This window comes from Hypomesus transpacificus, chromosome 18 (assembly GCF_021917145.1).
Source record: "Hypomesus transpacificus isolate Combined female chromosome 18, fHypTra1, whole genome shotgun sequence".
In the NCBI taxonomy this organism is placed as follows: domain Eukaryota; kingdom Metazoa; phylum Chordata; class Actinopteri; order Osmeriformes; family Osmeridae; genus Hypomesus; species Hypomesus transpacificus.
This window is the reverse complement of record NC_061077.1, coordinates 5,752,044-5,772,591: the sequence shown is the minus strand read 5'-3', so window position 1 is coordinate 5,772,591 and position 20,548 is coordinate 5,752,044. Positions and strand designations below refer to the sequence as shown.

Genomic DNA, 20,548 nt, shown 5'->3' with positions numbered 1-20,548 from the left:
GTGGGGGGTTCATCACCATGGACAGCTCCACCAGCACACTGTCCTGTGTTCCCCAGAGACACTAGGGTTTTCACTTCAGCACCATGGAGAGCGCACATGTATAGTTTTCCATGAGGCCTTGCTACTAGCAATGCTGCTGTTTTTTTCCTTATCTTCAGTGTTTGTGTTCCTCTCTCTCCCTCTCCTCTCTCTACAGAAAGTGTCCCAGTACAGCATCATTGTGCAAGCTACTGACATGGAGGGCAACCTGAACTTTGGTCTGTCCAACACTGCCACCGCCATCATCACCGTCACAGACATCAACGACAACCCCCCTGAGCTCACCTCCAGAACCGTGAGTATAGGAGAGGCAGAGAGGCAGAGAGGCAGAGAGGGAAATGGGATTGGAGTAGAGAGGGAGGAGGGAGGCGGTGTGAAAAGAATGGGTCTCTTTTACCTTGCCATCATCAATAACTGTCTACAAGCGTTCTCATTTGCAAGACAAACAAGCCCGCTCTCTCTCTCTCTCTCTCTCTCTCCATCTGTCTTTCTTTCTTTATCTTTCTCTCGCATTCAAAGACACACCAGGACACACCGCAGAGTTAGATGTGTAAAGAATATCTAACCAATGTCATGAAATATTATCAGCAGAATAAGTCCCTAATGATGACATGCAGGATAAGTACAGAAGAGAATATCTGCTTGGAAAGCTTTCAAACGCCTGTCTGAGGGTGTGGAGTCATGGACTGTCACTTTATGATCAGCCCCCATGGAGAGAGTGTTGAAGGAGGAGGTGAAGGGGATGAGGTCCACGTATCCATTAAGTTTGGAGCAGATGTGGCCTTGCTTCATGTTTGCGTGTGTGTTTGTGTGTATATGTGTTTGTTTGTGTGTCTCTGTGTGTTTGTGTCAACGCATAGCCGTTTGTCTCATTAACCCAAGGTCAGTCATTAAGGTGCACTGTGGCCTCCCAGCCCCAGGGGGCGATCTGGACTGATTGGTACAGCTGTTTAGAGCTGTGCAGCTACAAGTAGCAGCTTATACAGGTGGAGCGCCTCACGGCATAATCATTAAATGCCCGGTGAGAGGTTAGATGGAGAAATGAAAAAGAAGGAGAGTAAGACAGGAGAGCAAGACAGCATACCGAGACGACGGGATGCTATCATGTGTGTGAGGGAGTGCCGGAGCGTGCCGGAACGTGCCAGAGTAAGCCGGAGCAAGCCGGAGCACATGGGAAGAGAGAGCACATCTGAAGAGAGGAATGACAATGATGAACATACTTTTACCATACACTCACTAACTGGTCTCAAGCAGTGGCCTCATGGGTAGATTAGGTCCTTAGTCATGGTAATGGCTACAGTAACAGTACATAGCAGAGTTAGCCTTAGCATTCACCGGGGGGCCATTAAGGCCTTTATGATGATGATTTAGCATCACTGCTAAGTATGCTTCGAGACAGAAATCTTCAGTGAGCTAGTACACAGCTCCCCATACAGCAGGGCAGGCAGGGAGAGAGGGGGAAGGAACAGGGGCTAAAGGAGAGATGGAGGCAGGACTGTGAGAGGCTGTAAGGATGCACTCCAGGGACTGGGAGCAGAAGTCAGTCATGGCTGCTTCTCTCAGCATCTTCCAGCATGATGTTGCATATTGATGGTAGTGATCAGTATGAGATTGAATCTCATCTGCTGGAGAGTTGGGTGTTTAAGTGCATTTCAATCATCTCCCCAGATGGGGCTCAATGTTCTGTTGGATATTGATGACTGCAGCCTCCTTATTTGAATGTTCTGTTGGATATTGATGACTACAGCCTCCTTATTTGTGGGGGTTAGTGTAAAGTCAGGGTGCAGGGTAGAGCCCCCCAAGATGAACGAGCCTTTAGAGGAGAAGGCTGTGTAAAAGCTGTTTTGTAAACGAATGCAAGCTATTATGTAAATATTTAGTATTTGTAATAAAGCCCATAAATCGATCAAAGTGTCCCAGAAATAGAAAGTTTGGGGAATTTCTCTTTAATGTTAGACATTAATATTTAATCAAGCCTATCTGAGGCTGGCCTAGTTTTCACATGCAGAGGTGGTGTTTATGTGTCTGAGAGTGTGAGTGTCCTTGACTGTGTGAATGTGTCTGTCTGCCTGTCTGCCTGTCTGTCTATCTGTCTATCTGTCTGTCTGTCTGTCTGTCTGTCTGTCTGTCTGTGTGTCTGTCTGTCTGTCTGTCTGTCTGCCTGTCTGTCTATCTGTCTGTCTGTCTGTCTGTCTGTCTGTCTGTCTGTCTGTCTGTCTGTCTGCAATAAAGGCATGACATTCATGCACGTTTTACCTGACATGACAAAGATATTTATACTCATGACATACACAATAACACAATGTTTGAAGTTTGTGTCTGATTGTGTGTGTGTGGCTGTGTGTGTGCGTGTGTGTCTCCAGGAGGGATGCCAACCCCAAAAAAGAGTGCTTGGTTACATATGTGAAAGAGAGGGGTGTAATGAGAAAGATCAAGAGAGAGTGAGCAAAAGAAACAGAGAAAGAATGACAGTAGAGACAGAGAGAAAGGTCAGATTTGTCAGGGACTGCTAGCAGTATGCAAGTCTGTTACTGTTGTACTGGTGCTGTGACTCTGAGTTTGGAAGTGGTGATTGTTGTCCCCCAATGGGTTTTTCTTCACTGCTATTTGATGAAGAGGCTTAAAGGATCCCCTGGTCATTACAGTAACAAAGAGCCGACTTAGAGAGGACACACACACACAGATGCACACTGCTGTGTTACACGCACGCATGCACACGCACGCATGCACATACACACACACACACACACACACACTGCTATGTTATCTGGTCTAAGCAGTGAGTCTGGACCACCCGGACCTGTCTCTGTTGTCTTCGGAATGTCATAGAGTCTCAGAACCAGCTCTGTGACACAGCCGTCTTATCTGCCAGGGCCTGGTTACCACAACGCTGGGTGTGTTGGCAGGGTATTATGGGCTGTGGGAGAGCTCCGGTCCTGGCTTTGCTCTCTGATATCCCCGCACTCTCATAAGAGGCTCAACCACTCCTTCACGCCTGTTACCCAAGGCGACACGGTGACTGTGTGGTGCTACACGCTTGTTGCCGTGTGATGGGATGAAGAAACCCTAACGCCAGTCTGTCCCCTGTGCCCCTCCGTGGCAGTGTAGGTGGTGGTAGGGTGGCTGCAAACAGGGGCTAGGAGGAAGGAACCGGTGTGGATGGTGGGTGTGTGTGTGTGTGCGTGGGTGTCTTTCCCTGAGCCTGTGCAGCCTTAATCAGCCACTCTGACAGACACATGACGGACAGAGGCTCCCTCCTCCTCCGAGCTTATCAGGACACAGCACGTGTTAGTACAGCGAGGGGACATCATAAAGCCGCTGTCTCTGACACACACACACACTCTTACACACACACACACAAACACTCACACTGCTCTCTAAACCCCCGTAGCTGGCCCTTTCTCTCTCTCTAACCCTCCCCCACTCTTGAGGGGGTTGCAAAGCAACAGAGAAAACAATCCTGGATGTTTCTGTTCAGTCAGGTCTGCTTCGAGGTGTTTACTGCTCTGGTGTTCACTGGACAGTTGTACATAATGTAGGAGGAGAAGGACAAAGAGGAACTAGGGTGCGTGGAGGGAAATGGGAGGGATGTAAGGATGGAGGGGAGGGGTAGCAGGAGGGAGAGGAGGGTAGAGGGAGGAGGAACAGGAGAGGAAAGGAGAAGTGGTGAGGAAGGTAAGGTCATTTCCAGCTCTAATATCTTTGTGTTCCTCTCTGACAGTTTCCTGGAGAGGTTCCAGAGAACCGCGTGGGACTGGTGGTGGCCAATCTGACCGTCATCGACCGTGACCAGCCTCATACACCCAACTGGAACGCTGTGTACAGGATCATCAGCGGTGACCCTACAGGTCACTTCACCGTCCACACTGACCCCGTCACTAACAACGGCATGGTCACCGTGGTGAAGGTACGGCTTCAGCCAACCTGCACACAGATCTAGTCACATACGGACAGACTGGATGCTTTACTGCAGGCCACTATGCCCTTCAGACACATGCACGACACACACACATTCACAATGGCTGCCCATTGCAGCAAATTAGATATTGATTTCTCAATCACAAAGGGGCTGGTTTTTATGCACTCATAATGTTCCAGCTACTTCTGTAAGTGGCTATACCAACAGAGCCTTGTCTTGTAAGTAGCTACAGGGTGTGTGTTGATCTCGTAATCCGGGTACTGTTGTCCTACTTGTACTCAAGGATAGGCCCTCCATAAGGGAAACTGGCTTCTACATACATTATGCAAGACTGCTCTATGTAGGCCTGTGAAAGTGTGTGCGAGTTTGCATGCACAAATGTGTGTCCATCTAAAATACAGAAATAATGTGTTATTGGAGATAACATGTTTTTCTGTGTGACTCTTTATATCTGTGTGAAAGCTTCTATCTACCAATAACAACAGTTTAATCCCCCCGGCACCTCCAGCTCTGAGCACTGGCATTTTCCTTCTCTTCATTACCTCTAGATGACTGCTTTTTATAATCCTCTCCTCTTCACCCTGTCCCTGATGTAAAATTCAGCAGGCAGGCGGGTGGGCAGCCGTAAGCTGCCATGGCAACCCATGGGAGGTTTATCAGGAAATCAAGAAATAAAAGACAAGACCCCCGGGACGAGGAAGAATACACTGTGTCTAGTAAACAGGAAGACTGGAAGTCTCTCTGGGGAGTGGAGCCAGAATGGCTACCTAGTTAAATCGCTTTCGCATCAGACAAGCTAGGTAGCGCAGCGCTGCAGCACAGGTAGCAGGGGAAGTGCATTAGTATTGATGGCGTGTGTGTTTACCAGACCTGGCTTCCTGGCTGCTCCAGCACAAGCCCATCAGCATCACACCCTGACACACAGATCTCTCACCAGAGACCAGGGCTCTCCTCCTCTGGAAACAAGAGCCGAGGTCTGCAGCAGAGCATGTTACACATTTATACTGCTCTCTGGGGAGGCCATGAGACAGCCCTGGGAACCTGGATAAGATTAGAGACAACTCTCTCACACACGCTGGCCTGTAATGACTCATTAGGATATGTAAATCACACAGGAGCACACAGGATGATAGTGTGAGTGACTGGGTGGGGAGGGTGGGAGGGAGGGAGTGAGTGAGGAAGGAAGGAAGGAAGGAGGCCGTGAGGGATTTGAGAAGACTGAGGGAAGAGGCGGGTCAAATGAAATGAGGATAGTGGAAAGGGCGGAGGTGATGGAGAAATGTAAAGTGATGGCGAGGGAGTGCAGGCCTTGTGTTAGACCCGTGAGCCCTCTGGCTTTCTTTCGTCTGACAAGGATGTGTGTGTGTGTGTGTGTGTGTGTGGACCTCCCTGTGCTCTGAATATCACTGGCTGGGGATCAAAGAGCACTCCACACACACACACACACATACACACAGACACTCTACACACACACACACACACACACACAGACAATCCACACGCACACACACACACAAACACTCTCCAAACTAGCTAGCTCCCAGTCCCCTTATCACCCAAGCTACTTGATTATGAATGCTTTGTTTACATCACCACTGTGTCCGTTAACTGTTATCCCCAACACTGCAACACACAGATGTGCTCTGAAACATCCCCATCAAACACACAGACGGAAGCCTCATAGCCCTGAACACCTGGGGAGAGTCTGCACACGTGTCACAAGGACAAGCAGCATTTTAGCTGTTTGGTTGTTGTTGTCATTTGCAACTGCTTTTGTGTGGTCTTCATCAGGAGGCTGGAGCTGTCAGTCTGTTTTAGATTCAGCCAGCATCTCTCCCCCCACTGCTTGTCACTGCCCCCCCCACCACCACCACATACACACACACACATAGATGGACTGCAGCTTGTTAGAAAAACACACACACAGCAGGACCAGCATGGGCCATGGCAGCAGCCTATGAATAGTTTAAGGCCTGCCATCTCTACTTAGTGTTAGCTTGGTAATTCCAGGTATGGGGGACAGAGGTCCCTGAGAGTTGAGAGAAAGGCCCTGTTCACATGGAACTGCGCAGTGAACTCAGCACCGCGCCATGCCATTATTTCCTTTATCATCGACAGGGCTCAAAGCAGCCTCCCTGTGTGGAGAGCTTACAGGTGGGAGACAGGGGGAACTGGAGAGGAATGTTGAAGTGTTCAGGGGATGTGGGTTTTAAGATGCAGAGTGTAGCCTACTTCATCCCTCTCCTTCCCTCCACTCTGTCTGTTTGCTTCTCCTCCTGATTCCAGACGCTGAAAGCATCCTTCTGTAGATATGTCTAACATTCCCCCCCTCTCTTTTTGTTGTCTCTCTCTCTCTGTCTTATCCTCTCAATGACGAACCCACTTCATCTGTCTTCCTCTCTCTTTTTATCTTCCTATGGTTTGTCTATTAAGCTGTGTAATTGTTGTAGACTCACATTGCCCCCCCCCCTATCTCTCTCTATCTCTCTCTCTCTCTCTCTCTCTCTCTCTCTCTCTCTCTCTTCTCCCCCTATCCAGCCAGTGGACTTTGAGATGAACCGGGCCTTCATGTTGTCGGTGGTGGTGTCTAATCAGGCCCATCTGGCCAGTGGGATCCAGTCCTCAGTCCAGTCCTCAGCGGGCGTCACCATCTCCGTGGTGGACGTCAACGAGCCTCCATACTTCCCCATCAACCCCAAGCACATCCGCTTTGAGGAGGGGGTACCCGCTGGAACCGCCATTACCACCTTCTCTGCCACTGACCCAGACCGGCTCATGCAACAGATCATCAGGTAGGCATTGTTAAGTGTTACACCAGCTGGCTACAAACGCCATTTAGTCTGAGTCGACTAAGGTCGGCCTGAGTAAGGCATCTCACACATGCATTTTATCCAACGGTCAATCAAACCATGTCCTAGTTTTCCCTCAAGGTCACGTACAGAAAGTTTTTGTAAACACATTCAAGGTGAAGTTTCCTCATTTTCATGCTGCGGTGTAGGAAGTGTAGGGGGTCATGGCTAGGAGCCAGGTGGGGGCTGGGGAAGGGGCGGGGCCTGCAGGATGACTTGGCACACCCGGATCTCTGAGGCTCTCGCTGCCAACAACGTGCCCCCATACTGAGGAGTGAGGGCACACCAGGTTAATGGGGAGCACTGCCCCCTGGGTAATCAGATGCATGTGTTTTCTGAAGGTATAGATAGCACACATACACACTCACACATGCATGCCGCTACTGGCCCCGGCCCCAGGCCTGACACAGCATTTTTTTCCAGCTGCAGTGGTCATTAGGAGATAGGAGAGTGTGGATGTGTGAATGTGAAGCAGCCTTTACACTGTCCCCTGTTGCCTGTCTAAGCCTCCACCAGGAGCTGCTCTGCAGACTGCGTTCCCATACAGACTGTGTGTTCCTGGGACTTCGCCCTGCCCTGGGGGTGGGGGGTGGGGGGGGGATCATCACAACCAACTCATCCCCTCTTGCCTCCCCCCCCTCCCCCCAGCACCAAATCAACCTGAACGAGCCCCTCCTCTTCCCTTGCTCTCTCTGGGGAAAATATCTAAACAAATTTGCCAGTTAATTTCACCCCAAATGAGAGTAAATTGGGTGTACATTATAATTTAGGAAGGCAAAGTCACCAGCTGCTATTATGCTCACTCTCTTTCACTCTCCCTCCCTCCCTCACGCTCACTCTCTTTCACTCTCCCTCTCTCTCTCTTTCGCTCTCTTGTGATCTTCCTGCCACACCCTCCACCTTAGACTCTTTCTCCTCCGCCCGTCGTAGTCGGCACTACATGTTGGAGATCCGGTTTGTTCACGGAGGCACATTACTGTATGCCCTGTCACGGTCTGCTACACACATTCACAGAAACACACTCACAAGCACATGCATAGACTCACTCTAACCACGAATACACACACGTTACACACACGCGCACACAAATATCCTGTCTCCTATTTTCTCTAACACAATCAATTCTCTTATTCCCACTCAGAGACAGTGTAGCCCATCCCTGGCTACACAAAGGGCTGCCAGATAGCAGAGCTGCTCTGTCTGTGCCCAGCTGCCTCCTCTGCTTCTCCCTTTACTGTCCCCACACTGGGCAGCCTGACACTCAGCAGGCCCAGGTCATTATGCAGGGAGCCTAATCAATGGGATTTTCCTCATCTCTCCGACCCCCCCGCTCCCCATGAGGGAACAGACTCATCCTTAATAAATGCTAACTCCAACCAATCAGCCTAACCTTGTATTATAGTTTTCGACCTCCTCATTAGACTTGCAATCAGCAACATTATCAGACAGAGACCAAGTACATTTTTACTGAGAAAACTGGGAAGGAAATTGTTTTGGGGGGATAAGTTCTGTGAATACTTCATGACCTGGGCTAATTTGTACAGTTGTTTTCTTTTATGGGGTTGATGAAACATCTAAACCAGGAGATCAGGCTTTTCCATGCAGAGAAGCGAGGTGTAGTTTGGGAATGTAGACGCACGCATACATGACTACACACACTCCCTTGCCGAAGAAGGAAATTTACATCCTTAGGGATGATATTTGAAAAAAACATTGCTTTCATTGCTGTAGTTTGCTAATCTGCCAGCCCAGTCTTCTAAATCTACCCTCTCACACACTTTACCACTGAACTGGAGAAATGTAGTGGTTTTGCTTATGTCATTTACAATATAACATATACAGATATTTGTATCTATTTAACTAGATGTAATACTATTAGGCACTGCTAGTAAGAACAAGAGTGCATGACAGTGTTTGACTGTGCGTAAAAAAATTCCAGAACCAACAAGGAATGGCTGCCAATCAGACCACTAATAACTGTTGACAGTTTGCATACCAAGACCACTGTAAACAAATACATGGACATACTCCTTGCGTAAGGTTCTAACCCTCAAATTGTAATTGTATCAGACAACTACACACACACACACACATACACACGCAGACACATGTACACACTGACACACACACACCACCCCCTTCAGAAAATCACTTACGACGTTCAAGACGTTAAAAATGTAATTAATTAAGGGGAGAGTGATGTTTAAAACCCGCTGCTGAGATTGAGATCTGCACTTAGGACCCCACTGAGGTGCCCTTAATCTGCCCGATTGTTTAAGAAAATGACTAATTACACTTTGGATGGGCCATTCAATGCAGAGGAAATTGGCATGCACTGGAGGACCATTATAAGCTTAATACACCTGCTATAAGTTTTATTATATCTGTGTAGAGTGCTTCAATGCTGTTTGGGGGACTTAATTAAAGTGTCATGTTGGAGTGAGGGGCTTGCTGGCACTGAGGAAAAAGCCTTTGTGTCATGCCTTTTATCAGCAGAGGGCTCTAATCCTCTTTTAATGTCCTAGCAGATAGGAAAGGAGCTGCTCAATCACTGACCACAATAGAGGAGAGACAAGAAAGGTGTGTCTCTCCCCTCCTCTCCCTTCTCTCCCTCCATCCCCCTCTCTCTCTCGAGCACAGGTTCACATTTCCCTTTTTTCTTCTGTATCTGTGGTCACACAGCGACCCTGTCCTCTCTCTGCACTGAGAGGACTTCAGACGTGACTGCCCCCTGCTGGAGACCCAGGGTAGGCTCCTCAGTATGGCCGTGGATGGACTGGAGGCAAAGAGAATCAAATAAGAAACTCAAAGCAGCTGTCTTCTCATGTTCCTGTAGGAGGGCATGTATGTGGATCGATGTTTAATCACATGCCGCTGGTGGGCCTGGCACCCTCATCAAACCACATCCCTCTACCCCTCTGTGGGGTTTTTGCTAGCCTTAGTGACCACTGTGGAGGTAGGGGGGGTGTCATCCCTCAGATCTCCTGCTCCCCCTCCCCGCCACGGCTGGGATACAGCAACCTGTCTGCCGGGAAAACCCCCTCCTTCTCTGCAGGGGAGAAGAGATGATGCCCTCCATCCATCCCTCCATCCCTCCCTCCATCCCTCCATCCCTCCATCCATCCATCCCTCCCTCCCTCCCTCCCTCCATCCTTCCAGCCTCTATCAGGCCTGGACCATAATAACTGCTGCATTTGGAATGTGGTCTGAAGGAGGGAGAGTGGTATATTTGTATACTGGAATTAGTTGGATTGGGATTAAACACATACACAGTTGAGGAAATGTGTTTCCGAGTGTATGGTCACACCTATCGGGTGTGGGTGAGACGTAGAGTAGGGGGCTTTGGTTTGCTGGATGAAATGAGAAGCCAGGTCACAGGGCTGGAGGTGGGGGATACAGACATGCAAGAGGATGAAAGAAGATGAGAGAATATGTGAATACAGAAAGATGAGGTGAGAATGAAATGAGTTTAGAGGTAGAGAGATTGTTGTGCCGGAGAGAGAGAGAAACAGGAAGGGAGAAAGACACCGAGAGCGAGAGAGAGAGAGAGAGAGAGAGAGAGAGAGAGAGAGAGAGAGAGAGAGAACAAGAGAGAGAACAAGAGAGGGAGAACAAAAGAGAGCGAGAGAGAGAGAGAGAGAGAGAGAGAGGGGGAGAGGGGGAGAGGGGGAGAGAGAGAGAGAGAGAGAGAGAGAGAGAGAGAGAGAGGAGAGAGAGAGAGAGATCAAAGAACCAGGGATGCTGGGGCAGGTAATGTCGATCAGACAGGGATTGTGGGTAAATCCTGGAGACGATTTCTTGTTCTGCTTCTTCCCAGGTGATGTCTTCACCTGCTCCTTCATCATCTTCAGTACATTTATGTCTTTGTGTGTCTTTCATACAAACACATACACAAATAGCTCGTTCTCAAGTGCACACACATACACAAACACAGACACAATCACACAGTCATACACTTATAGTGTTAAACAGAGGAAGTAATTGGCTCCAATGCCTTGTTCATGGGAGTGGAAAATGAGCTGAAATTGACTGTGGCTACAGGCTGTGTTGAAGCAGTCACTGAAGAAGAATCTACACGTGTAAATGTCAATGGTGTTTGTGTGTGTGTGTGTGTGTGTGGGGGGGGGGGGGGGTCATAGGTAAACACTTTCAACATTGCAGTGTTCATTGCCTAAATATATATACATATATATAGCTGAACCCAATATTGAAACTGTATGTATGCACTATTTGTCTTTAACTCTTAGTGTCATCTTTTCTGCATGTGTGCGTCTAGGTACTCTAAGCTTGCTGACCCTGCAGATTGGCTGTCCATCAACAGAACAAATGGTCAGATAGTAACCACCACGGTTCTGGACCGGGAATCCATCTACGTTAAAAACAACATCTATGAGGCCACCTTCCTCGCTTCAGACAACGGTGAGAGGTTATGGATTGGTACCCGCATGTATAGGCCTATGCATGAGGGAGTGTGTATACGTGTATGCTGAGTTGAAGCTGAAAATATTGGGTCCATAATGGTCACGCTCTCTTCTCATCTCTCTCTCTTCATTCTTTACTCTGTCCATCACATTTATGGTGGCATATACTGTTTGTTCTGCCACACAGTTAAAACTCAGGCTTAACCAAGCACAAACTCAATCACAGCAAACAAACAAGTTCCCTTTTTTCACGCGGAAGCAGAGAGCTTTTCCCCCCAAAGTGCCTTATCAGCGTCGTGCAGCGCATTGGTGTGTTTACCTAAAGTTGGACTGCTTTGAAGCATGAGTGACATTTTGTGTGTGTGTGTGTGTGTGTAATGAGTGTGTTAGTGTGTGTGTCAGCCGGGCATGCTGTGATTGACAATGTCACAGACCATGATGTGTAACTTACTGTGTTGTTTCTGCAGCAGGGTGGAAGGAGGTGGGATTAGACAGCAAACCCATTAGGGCTGACACACTCATCAGCCAGACTTCTCATGCATCAGCTTTCTCTTTCTCTCCTTTTTCTCTCCCTTTTTCAGTCCACCTCTTTTCTGTCCTACCTACTCTCTGTCTTTAAAGAAGTTTCTGAACTTTGGGACAGAGCTCACATTCTGTGGGGTTTGTGTGTGGTGTCTTCTGTGGATGTGCCTTAGGAGAGCTGTGTCTGGGATGTGTCTTAGGAGAGCTGTGTCTGGGATGTGTCTTAGGAGAGCTGTGTCTGGGATGTGTCCTAGGAGAGCTGTGTCTGGGATGTGCCTTAGGAGAGCTGTGTCTGGGATGTGCCTTAGGAGAGCTGTGTCTGGGATGTGTCTTAGGACAGCTGTGTCTGGGATGTGCCTTAGGAGAGCTGTGTCTGGGATGTGTCTTAGGACAGCTGTGTCTGGGATGTGTCTTAGGACAGCTGGGTCTGGGATGTGTCTTAGGAGAGCTGTGTCTGGGATGTGTCTCAGGAGAGCTGTGTCTGGGATGTGTCTTAGGACAGCTGTGTCTGGGATGTGCCTTAGGAGAGCTGTGTCTGGGATGTGTCTTAGGACAGCTGTGTCTGGGATGTGTCTTAGGACAGCTGGGTCTGGGATGTGTCTTAGGAGAGCTGTGTCTGGGATGTGTCTCAGGAGAGCTGTGTCTGGGATGTGTCCGGGGAGCATGGGAGGAGAGTGTGGGAATCATAGAACACAGAAAATAGGGCTCTTCAATAAGAAGATGTGTCTCAGACTGATCTGTCAGTGGGTTGAGTTTGTTTTACAGTTTTTCAAAATCTTTTTTTCTGCTAAATGATGCTTGTTTCACTACAAATCTTCCATAAACAATTGCTTTGTCCAATAAAAAGAAAATGTATATATAACAATTTAAAAAAACATCCTCAAAATTGTTTGGAATCCCAGATTGATTGATTGATGATTTTAGACAAATATTAGATATTTTTCTACATCATGCAAAATGGTTTGCATGATGGTTTGGTTGCTGAGGCAAAATGAGGGGACACGTAAAAAATGATGGTTAGAGAGGGTGTCATGTGTCTATTTGTGCATAGTGCATTCATCTATGTTTACAATGTGAGCAGGGATACCATATCATTTACTCCTCATACGTGTTTACATATACAATATGTGTTTATTTGTGAGAGTAAGTGTGTACGTGGATGTGCGAGTGTGTGTGTGTTTTCCAGAGTGCAGACAGTGTGTGTGGGGGAAGTGTCTGCAGTCATAATGTGAGAGGGATTATAGGAAGAAGCAGTGGGGGTGAGAGGAGAGGCCAGAAAGGGAGAGGGAGGACAGTATTGAGACAAGAGAGACAACTACCATATCATTACAGCTGCCAAGCGGCTGACTTAGACCTACACACACGTCTGCAAACCCACCTTTTACGTGTTTGTTTTTCCTTTCAAGCACACATGGCAAGCTTGCAAGAAGACCTTCCTCCACACTTGAAATCTTTTAGCCTACATCAAGAAAATACTCTTAATACAAATCCTTTTGAGGAATTTACACAAACATAATTATTTATTTAGCTGGTTAAAACCCTCATAATTCTTCTATCAGCTGCAGCAAGCTGCTTCTGCATGTCCACCATACATGGCTGGGATTAGATAAACCAGTAGGCAGGGGAAGCTTTCGTGTGTGTTTGTGTGTTTGTGTGTGTGTGTGTGTGTGTGAGTGTGTGTATGTTCCTCATGAGGGCACTCATGCATGTATTGTTTGTGTATGTGTCTTACTGCTTTAGTCTATCTGAAGTGCAGGCTCATCCTGCTCAGGGCAGGAGGAGGGGTGTGAGGAGGGGGGGTGAGGAGGGGGGGTGAGGAGGAGAGGATGAGGGAGAGGATGAGGGAGAGGATGAAGGAGAGGATGAAGGAGAGGATGAGGGAGAGGATGAGGGAGAGGATGAGGGAGAGGATGAGGGAGAGGATGAAGGAGAGGATGAAGGAGAGGATGAAGGAGAGGATGAGGGAGAGGATGAGGGAGAGGATGAGGGAGAGGATGAGGGAGAGGATGAGGGAGAGGATGAGGGAGAGGATGAGGGAGAGGATGAAGGAGAGGATGAAGGAGAGGATGAGGGAGAGGATGAGGGAGAGGATGAAGGAGAGGATGAGGGAGAGGATGAGGGAGAGGATGAGGGAGAGGATGAAGGAGAGGATAAGGGAGAGGATGAGGGAGAGGATGAAGGAGAGGATGAGGGAGAGGATGAGGGAGAGGATGAAGGAGAGGATGAGGGAGAGGATGAGGGAGAGGATGAGGGAGAGGATGGGGACTGGAGGAGAGGGAGAGGAGCAGGAGAAGCAGGATAGAAGGAGTGTGAATGTAACTGAATGTAACTGGCCATGTGAACCTGACTGGGGATGTCCAGACTGGGTGCTACTGGACTAATCAATTTCAGAAAAACGAAACTTAGAATACTTATACCATAGGTATGTTACAAGACTGCTGTGTTGAACAAGCATAAGTATGGGATACACATTTTTGAGGGGATGAACTTCAGCTTCATCTCTTAGAGATAACATGTCATTTTGAAAATTTGACAAGCTAAGACCATTGTTGGCCACCCCACCCTTTTCCTCCATCATCCCTCTCTTTCTCTCCTTCCTTCTACGCCTCCCCATATCCTCCCCATGTTGTCAGATGTCTTGCTCTGTTGCCATGTTTAATTGGCAGATCTGTCAGCTTTGCATAAATCTGTGTAAACGGCAGAGTCTTTATCTCAGCTTTCCCATACGTTCTGGGACACTTCCCCACTAACCATTGGCTTAGCCAGTGGGGCGTGGCAGGTAAATGACTCCTAATTGGAGGCAGCCAAGGGTCGCCAGCCCCTGACACACGCTCAATAAACAGCCCAGAACCCATTGAGCTCTGGCTGACAACCACTCATTCCTGTTATCTCTCTGCCTTTTGTTTGCTCTTCTTCTCCATGGGATCTCTCTCTCACTCGCTCTCTCTCTCTCTCTCTCTCTCTCTCTCTCTCTCTCTCTCTCTCTCTCTCTCTCTCTCTCTCTCTCTCTCTCTCTCTCTCTCTCAGTCTCTCTATCTCTGTGTTTTCTCTGTGTCTCTCTCTCTCAGCTGTCATCTCCAGTCTTCATTGTCTCTGCGCTCTGATTGCTGAGGGCCTGTACACCATCATTCTCTGCTGCCGCTGTTCTGTCCAATCAGTACAAATAACCCTTTAAGACTGTGTGTGTTTCTGCAAACGCATGTCTAAAGTGTGTGCACGTACAGTACGTACGCCTGGAGGTGTGTGTTTGAGTGTCTCTGAGTGTTTGCGTAAACTGTACAGAGACTCCTCATCAGTGACATATATCCATGTAGGAGTCAGAGGAGCCTACAGCGCATACAGGAAACACACTTCAGAAAACACAGTCAGCTTGTTTTGGAGTGTTATATTTATCGTTACGGCTCCTCTGTGTTCTACGGGGTATTGTGAGAGGTGCACTGGAGGGATTGGAGGTGATGGGTTGTGATGGGTGGTGATGGCTTGTGATGGGTGGTGATGGCTTGTGATGGGTTGTTTTGGCTGTGAGGATGAAAAATGGGTTGTGAGGAGGCTCCCTGGCAGTGCTAGCTCTCTCATCAACCTTCACATCTCTGGACCTTTACTGCTGCCGCCTCCTGTGTTTTCTATCACACTCGTCCACTCCAATCTCTTTTCTTCTCTTCTTTTCTGTCTTCTTCTCTCCCCTCTTTTTTTCTTTCTCTCATCTCGTCCTGTTACGAAAGGTAGTGAACAGGGAATGTGGCGACTTCTGCGTTTCTGTCCCTTCCCTGGTTGACTTCTCTACATCTCTACCGCCCCCCCCCCCCCCTCCCCCCCCCTCAGGCTCGCCCCCAGCCAGTGGGACAGGCACTCTCCAGATCTACCTGATCGACGTCAATGACAACGCCCCCTCGCTGGTGCCCCGCGAGGCTCTGCTATGTGAGCGCGTCAGCAGGAACTCCAACGGCGTCAACATCACGGCCGAAGACGCCGACCTGGACCCCAACGTAGGGCCCTTCATCTTTGAGCTGCCCACCTTCCCGCCCAGCGTCCGGCGCAACTGGACCGTGGCCCGGCTCAGCGGTGAGGGCCCATGCCTGGGGGACATATCTCGCGGGTGGAGGGGTGACCGGGGGGGTGGCTGTACTGGAGTCAGTCAAGAAATGAAGCTTGGCAAAATAATATGAAATATTGTTTGTATTGTTGCTGAGAAAACGTCCATGCCTTTACTGACACGGTCTTCTCTCCCTCCCTCCCTCCCTTTTTCTCTCCCCTTCTCTCTCTCTCTCATAGGGGACTATGGTCGTCTGAGTTTGCGCTATCAGGTGTACCTGGAGCCGGGGGTGTATGAGGTCCCTGTGATCGTGTCTGACTCGGGGAACCCCCCCCTCTCCAACAGGTCTGTCATAAAGGTGAAGGTGTGTCCCTGTGACAGCAACGGAGACTGCACCACACTGGGAGCTGTGAATGTGGCCGGACTGGGCACTGGAGCCATCATCTCCATACTCATCTGTATCATTATACTGCTCAGTGAGTACACACACACACACATATACACACTCCTACACAAATGGCACACACATACACTCCGACATAAATGGCATGCACATGCACATGAAAACACACTGCACACATGCATACTGTACACCAATCCACACATACGGCACACACTCACACAAAGTCTGAAGGAGGCTGTTTTGTCTCAGGCAGTCAATCTACAACCAAACCTCCTGCTCTGATCTGACACTGCTATCTGATTCGCTCAGAGCTATCCCTCCATAATTAAAACCCAATCGTGTTTCCTTGTTGGAGGAGAGTGCCGATGTCTTCCTCGTTCTGCTCCGCTGTCCGCCAGCCTTCACTGCCCCCTCACTGCTGAAGCACTGATCTGACGCCTCTCTAGGAACATACTTTATTTAAACACCTCAGCTGATGAAGAACTCCATCTCCCTCAAACCATGCAGTCATAAAACATGTATTAACACAATAACGTACCGGCTGTTTTATAGATGGGGCCCTTCAGCATATTGTTCTCTCCGTACAATCCAGAATGTCACCTCATGGCATTCAGATTTGTTTCGAGTAGCCTAGCAATACATGATGACATGTTGATCTACTGAATAGTGTATGTGTCTGGCCCTAAATCAAACAGGCATCGAAGTTGATGTTTCTAAAGTGTTTGGGTGTGTGTGTTTGTGTGTTGTAGTCATTGTGCTGCTGTTTGTGATGTGGATGAAGAGGAGAGAGAAAGAGAGACAGACCAAGCAGCTCCTGATCGACCCTGAGGACGACGTCAGAGACAACATCCTGAAGTACGACGAGGAGGGAGGAGGAGAGGAGGACCAGGTACACACACGCACACACACATGCACACACACACACACATTTACGCACACATGCACACACACACATGTACAAACACACACATGCACACAAACACACACATGCAGAAACACCTTTAGGAAATGTTTTGTGCAACCATCCATTTGAATAACGTATACTGTATTGTACCACATGATGAAGCTTACATGTGCTTATGTGTGTGTGTGTGTGTGTGTGTGTGTGTGAGCAGGACTATGACCTGAGCCAGCTGCAGCAGCCTGACTCTCTGGACCACATGATCAGTAAGCCCCCGGGGGTGCGGAGGGTGGACGAGCGGCCCATCATCCCAGAGTCACAGTACCCCATCCGGCCTGTCCTACCCCACCCTGGAGACATAGGGGACTTCATCAACGAGGTGTGTGTGTGTGTGTGTGTGTGTGTGTGTGTGTGTGTGTGTGTGTGTGTGTGTGTGTGTGTGTGTGTGTGCATTTATCTGTGTGACTGGGACTTTGTCTTCCTTCACAATGTGCTTGTATGTGTGTGTTTGAGACTGCACACATCTTCTCAAGACCTGTCTAGCTATCGTCACAGATAAGGAGTATACTTTAGATGTGTTTCACCTAGAAGGAATGTCATATTGCAGTCAGTACATCTGGAAGGTTAATATCACAATTAGCTTGTTTTTCATTTTACTATTCATTATTCTGGTGTTGTTTATTCAAGCTTGTACGTGCAATGCATCTCACAGTGAGGATGTTTTTACCAGACATCTGTTTTCACAGATACAGTTACTACATAGTGACTTCATATACAATCCCATACACACTCACACTCACACACACACACAACCATAACCTTAATCTTGGCACGCTCAGGCAGGAAGGCTTTGATTGACAGGCTCATGACAACACGTTCACACTTCAAAGGTGTTGGCAGCTGTTCAGCTTTGATCCATCTAGTCTCAACACACACACACACACATTGGCACACACCCTCAAACTCGTGCGCACATGCACACACTCACCCACATTTACAAACATCCAGTCACATCTGATCTCGCTCCAGCAGTCTGGCAAACACTAACACAAACACATGGTGTGTCAGCTGCCAGTGGTGTCCTCAGAGAGCAGGAGCGCTTGCTGTCAGGAGCACAGGCCACCACGAGGAGACAGAGTGGAACTGTTCCACCCCACACACCGCTGCAGTACACTACCTCAGCCATACAGCCCGCTGGCCAATACTGTTCAATCACTGCTGATGGAATGACTCTTCTTTTAGGAAGGGCCGCTCTAACACGCTGCTCGGAACTTTGCAAATGTGGATGACCTGACTGAGAGTAGTCATAGCAGATATGTTTGTTTTTGTTCTGGTCCATTCCATCCCATTAGCCCTTCACCTAGCTCCATCCCACCTGTGGTACTAGCCAGTACTAACCTTACCCTGCTGGCCTGTGTGTTTTAACCACTCCCCTCCTCCTCTCTTCTGGTTGGCTGCAGGGTCTGCGGGCCGCTGACAACGACCCCACGGCCCCGCCCTACGACTCCCTGCTGGTGTTCGACTACGAGGGCAGCGGCTCCACGGCCGGCTCCGTCAGCTCCCTCAACTCCTCCAGCTCGGGAGACCAGGACTACGACTACCTCAACGACTGGGGGCCGCGCTTCAGGAAGCTGGCCGACATGTATGGAGGTGGGGATGAGGATTAACCCCTCCCGACCGCCCTTCTCCGCCCTCCGTCCCTCAGCTGGCCTGCTGTGCTTTCTGTCTCCCACCCACCCACCCGCCCCCACCCCCCACCACCACCCCATCCTTACCCCCACGAGGGCCTTGCGAAAACACTCTCTTACAATCACACACACCTGTCAACCGACCAATCAAAGCGCCACAGTGGACTGTGCAGTGAGGCAGCTGCTCTGTAACGGTCTGTCTGAGAACTCAGACTGGACGCCTCTTATTTTTGTATTTACAACTATGTGCTTTTTTTCTTTGCAGTTTGGTAGACTTGGGGAGTTGGTTACTTTTGTGTTCTTTCTTTGGTTCTTTTTGGGGGGCTTTTTGCAGCTTTTTGTGGCCCAACTCCCTGTAGATGAAGGTTCTGCTTCCTGCTGTTGAGTCACTCTGCCCTCATCCTCAGCCCCCAGCCTGCCCCTCAGCAGATAGTTGAAGCTGCCTGTCATGAAAGGGGAAGAAAAAGAAAAGAAAAAACAAACATGGAACACCTTGCCACGTGGAAGGTAACAGTTTAGTCTCACTATAACTTGAAATACTGTATTTAGAACAGAAGCACTGTTTTCTAAGAAGTGCCTTCAGTGGTGCATTATTTAGCAGACTCCCGCTATCTCAGGATTGGTTGCCATTTTCTGGGCTATAAAACAGCCTCATCTTAACAGTCCTACCGCCTCAACTAAACTCCTAGTAAGAGGCGGTTAAAGAGGGCCGGGGCGTCACTGGTAGACCAGGGGGAGGAGGGCTTTCTGGAGAAACATAAAGCTACAGAAAGTGAATGAGGGAACTTCTGTTTGTTTCCAATCTGGCGCATTTAAACTGCTGATGCACAGCCATATTTAAAGTGATTGTATAAATCACACAAATTCATGAAGGGACTGTGTCTTTAGACAGACTGCATTAACGTTTTGAAGAATAATGCCCTTGTTCTTTTTGGCTTCAATAGCAGCTCAGCTTGTGTAGTCGACATTGTGTTTAAGCACACTTTCCTTTGCACATGTAATGTGGTACCGCTGGTTACTATAGAAACAAAGTTGGAGGGAGGGGTGATTTGTTTAAACGCTGATCTGAGGAAAGAGAGTAAATGATAGAGGTGATGTTACAGTCTCTTCTCTAAGATGAAGTGAGGAGTTGCATGATTGTTTCCCATCTGTAATCAACATGGCGCTAGTTATTCTGTCTTTTGATTGGTTCATGTGTTGAAGAAAACTATATAAACTGTACAAATATGGAAAAAGGTCTGTATGATGTAATATAGATATTTTTGAAGCAGTAGATAACTCCAAGCAGTACTGTAAGTGCTCCATTTGTTCTAGCACTGCAAACAAAAATGACCAATTGTGAGACCCAAGGTGTCAAGCTTCAAACTTTTCATTTTTCTCTGTGTTTGTGTTGTATTTGTTTTGTTGTTGGTTTTTTTTGCTGATTCACTGTGTCTTGACCAATGTTTATATACAATCTCTGCAACACAGCGAGTAGAGCTCTGCCAGGGACTCGGCACCCTCACAATCTATCGCTCTAGAACATTTCCCATTCATCTGGAGTTTTGAATAAGTGGAAGAGATTTCAAGGATAGGTTTGGTGATACAGAACTTTCTGATGAAGAGAAAGAGCTGTTCAGTAAACAGGGCTTTGGTGAAACCCTTTTGCGTCAAATAATTAGCCCAATCGGTCATCTTTGTAAAAGGCCACAACTATCCAGGTCAGTGTCCATTAATTATAAACTCAGATGATTAGATGAGCAAATGATAAGAATGATGTAGCATGCTGTTCCA

The 20,548-nt window shown here is 48.3% G+C and overlaps 1 protein-coding gene across 1 annotated transcript in view; it reads left to right on the top strand.

Annotated features, from left to right (window-relative positions):
* The window catches only part of LOC124480602 (cadherin-4-like), a 48,203-nt gene extending 29,389 nt beyond the window's left edge, over nt 1-18,814 (top strand). The window contains exons 6-14 of the mRNA XM_047040084.1: nt 197-334; nt 3,761-3,946; nt 6,497-6,750; nt 11,084-11,226; nt 15,573-15,812; nt 16,023-16,259; nt 16,936-17,075; nt 17,302-17,466; nt 18,548-18,814. Of these exons, the coding sequence (XP_046896040.1) occupies nt 197-334; nt 3,761-3,946; nt 6,497-6,750; nt 11,084-11,226; nt 15,573-15,812; nt 16,023-16,259; nt 16,936-17,075; nt 17,302-17,466; nt 18,548-18,754 (1,710 nt within the window). The 3' untranslated portion in view covers nt 18,755-18,814. The remainder of the gene's footprint in view (nt 1-196; nt 335-3,760; nt 3,947-6,496; nt 6,751-11,083; nt 11,227-15,572; nt 15,813-16,022; nt 16,260-16,935; nt 17,076-17,301; nt 17,467-18,547) is intronic.
* The last annotated feature ends 1,734 nt before the right edge of the window (nt 18,815-20,548 follow it).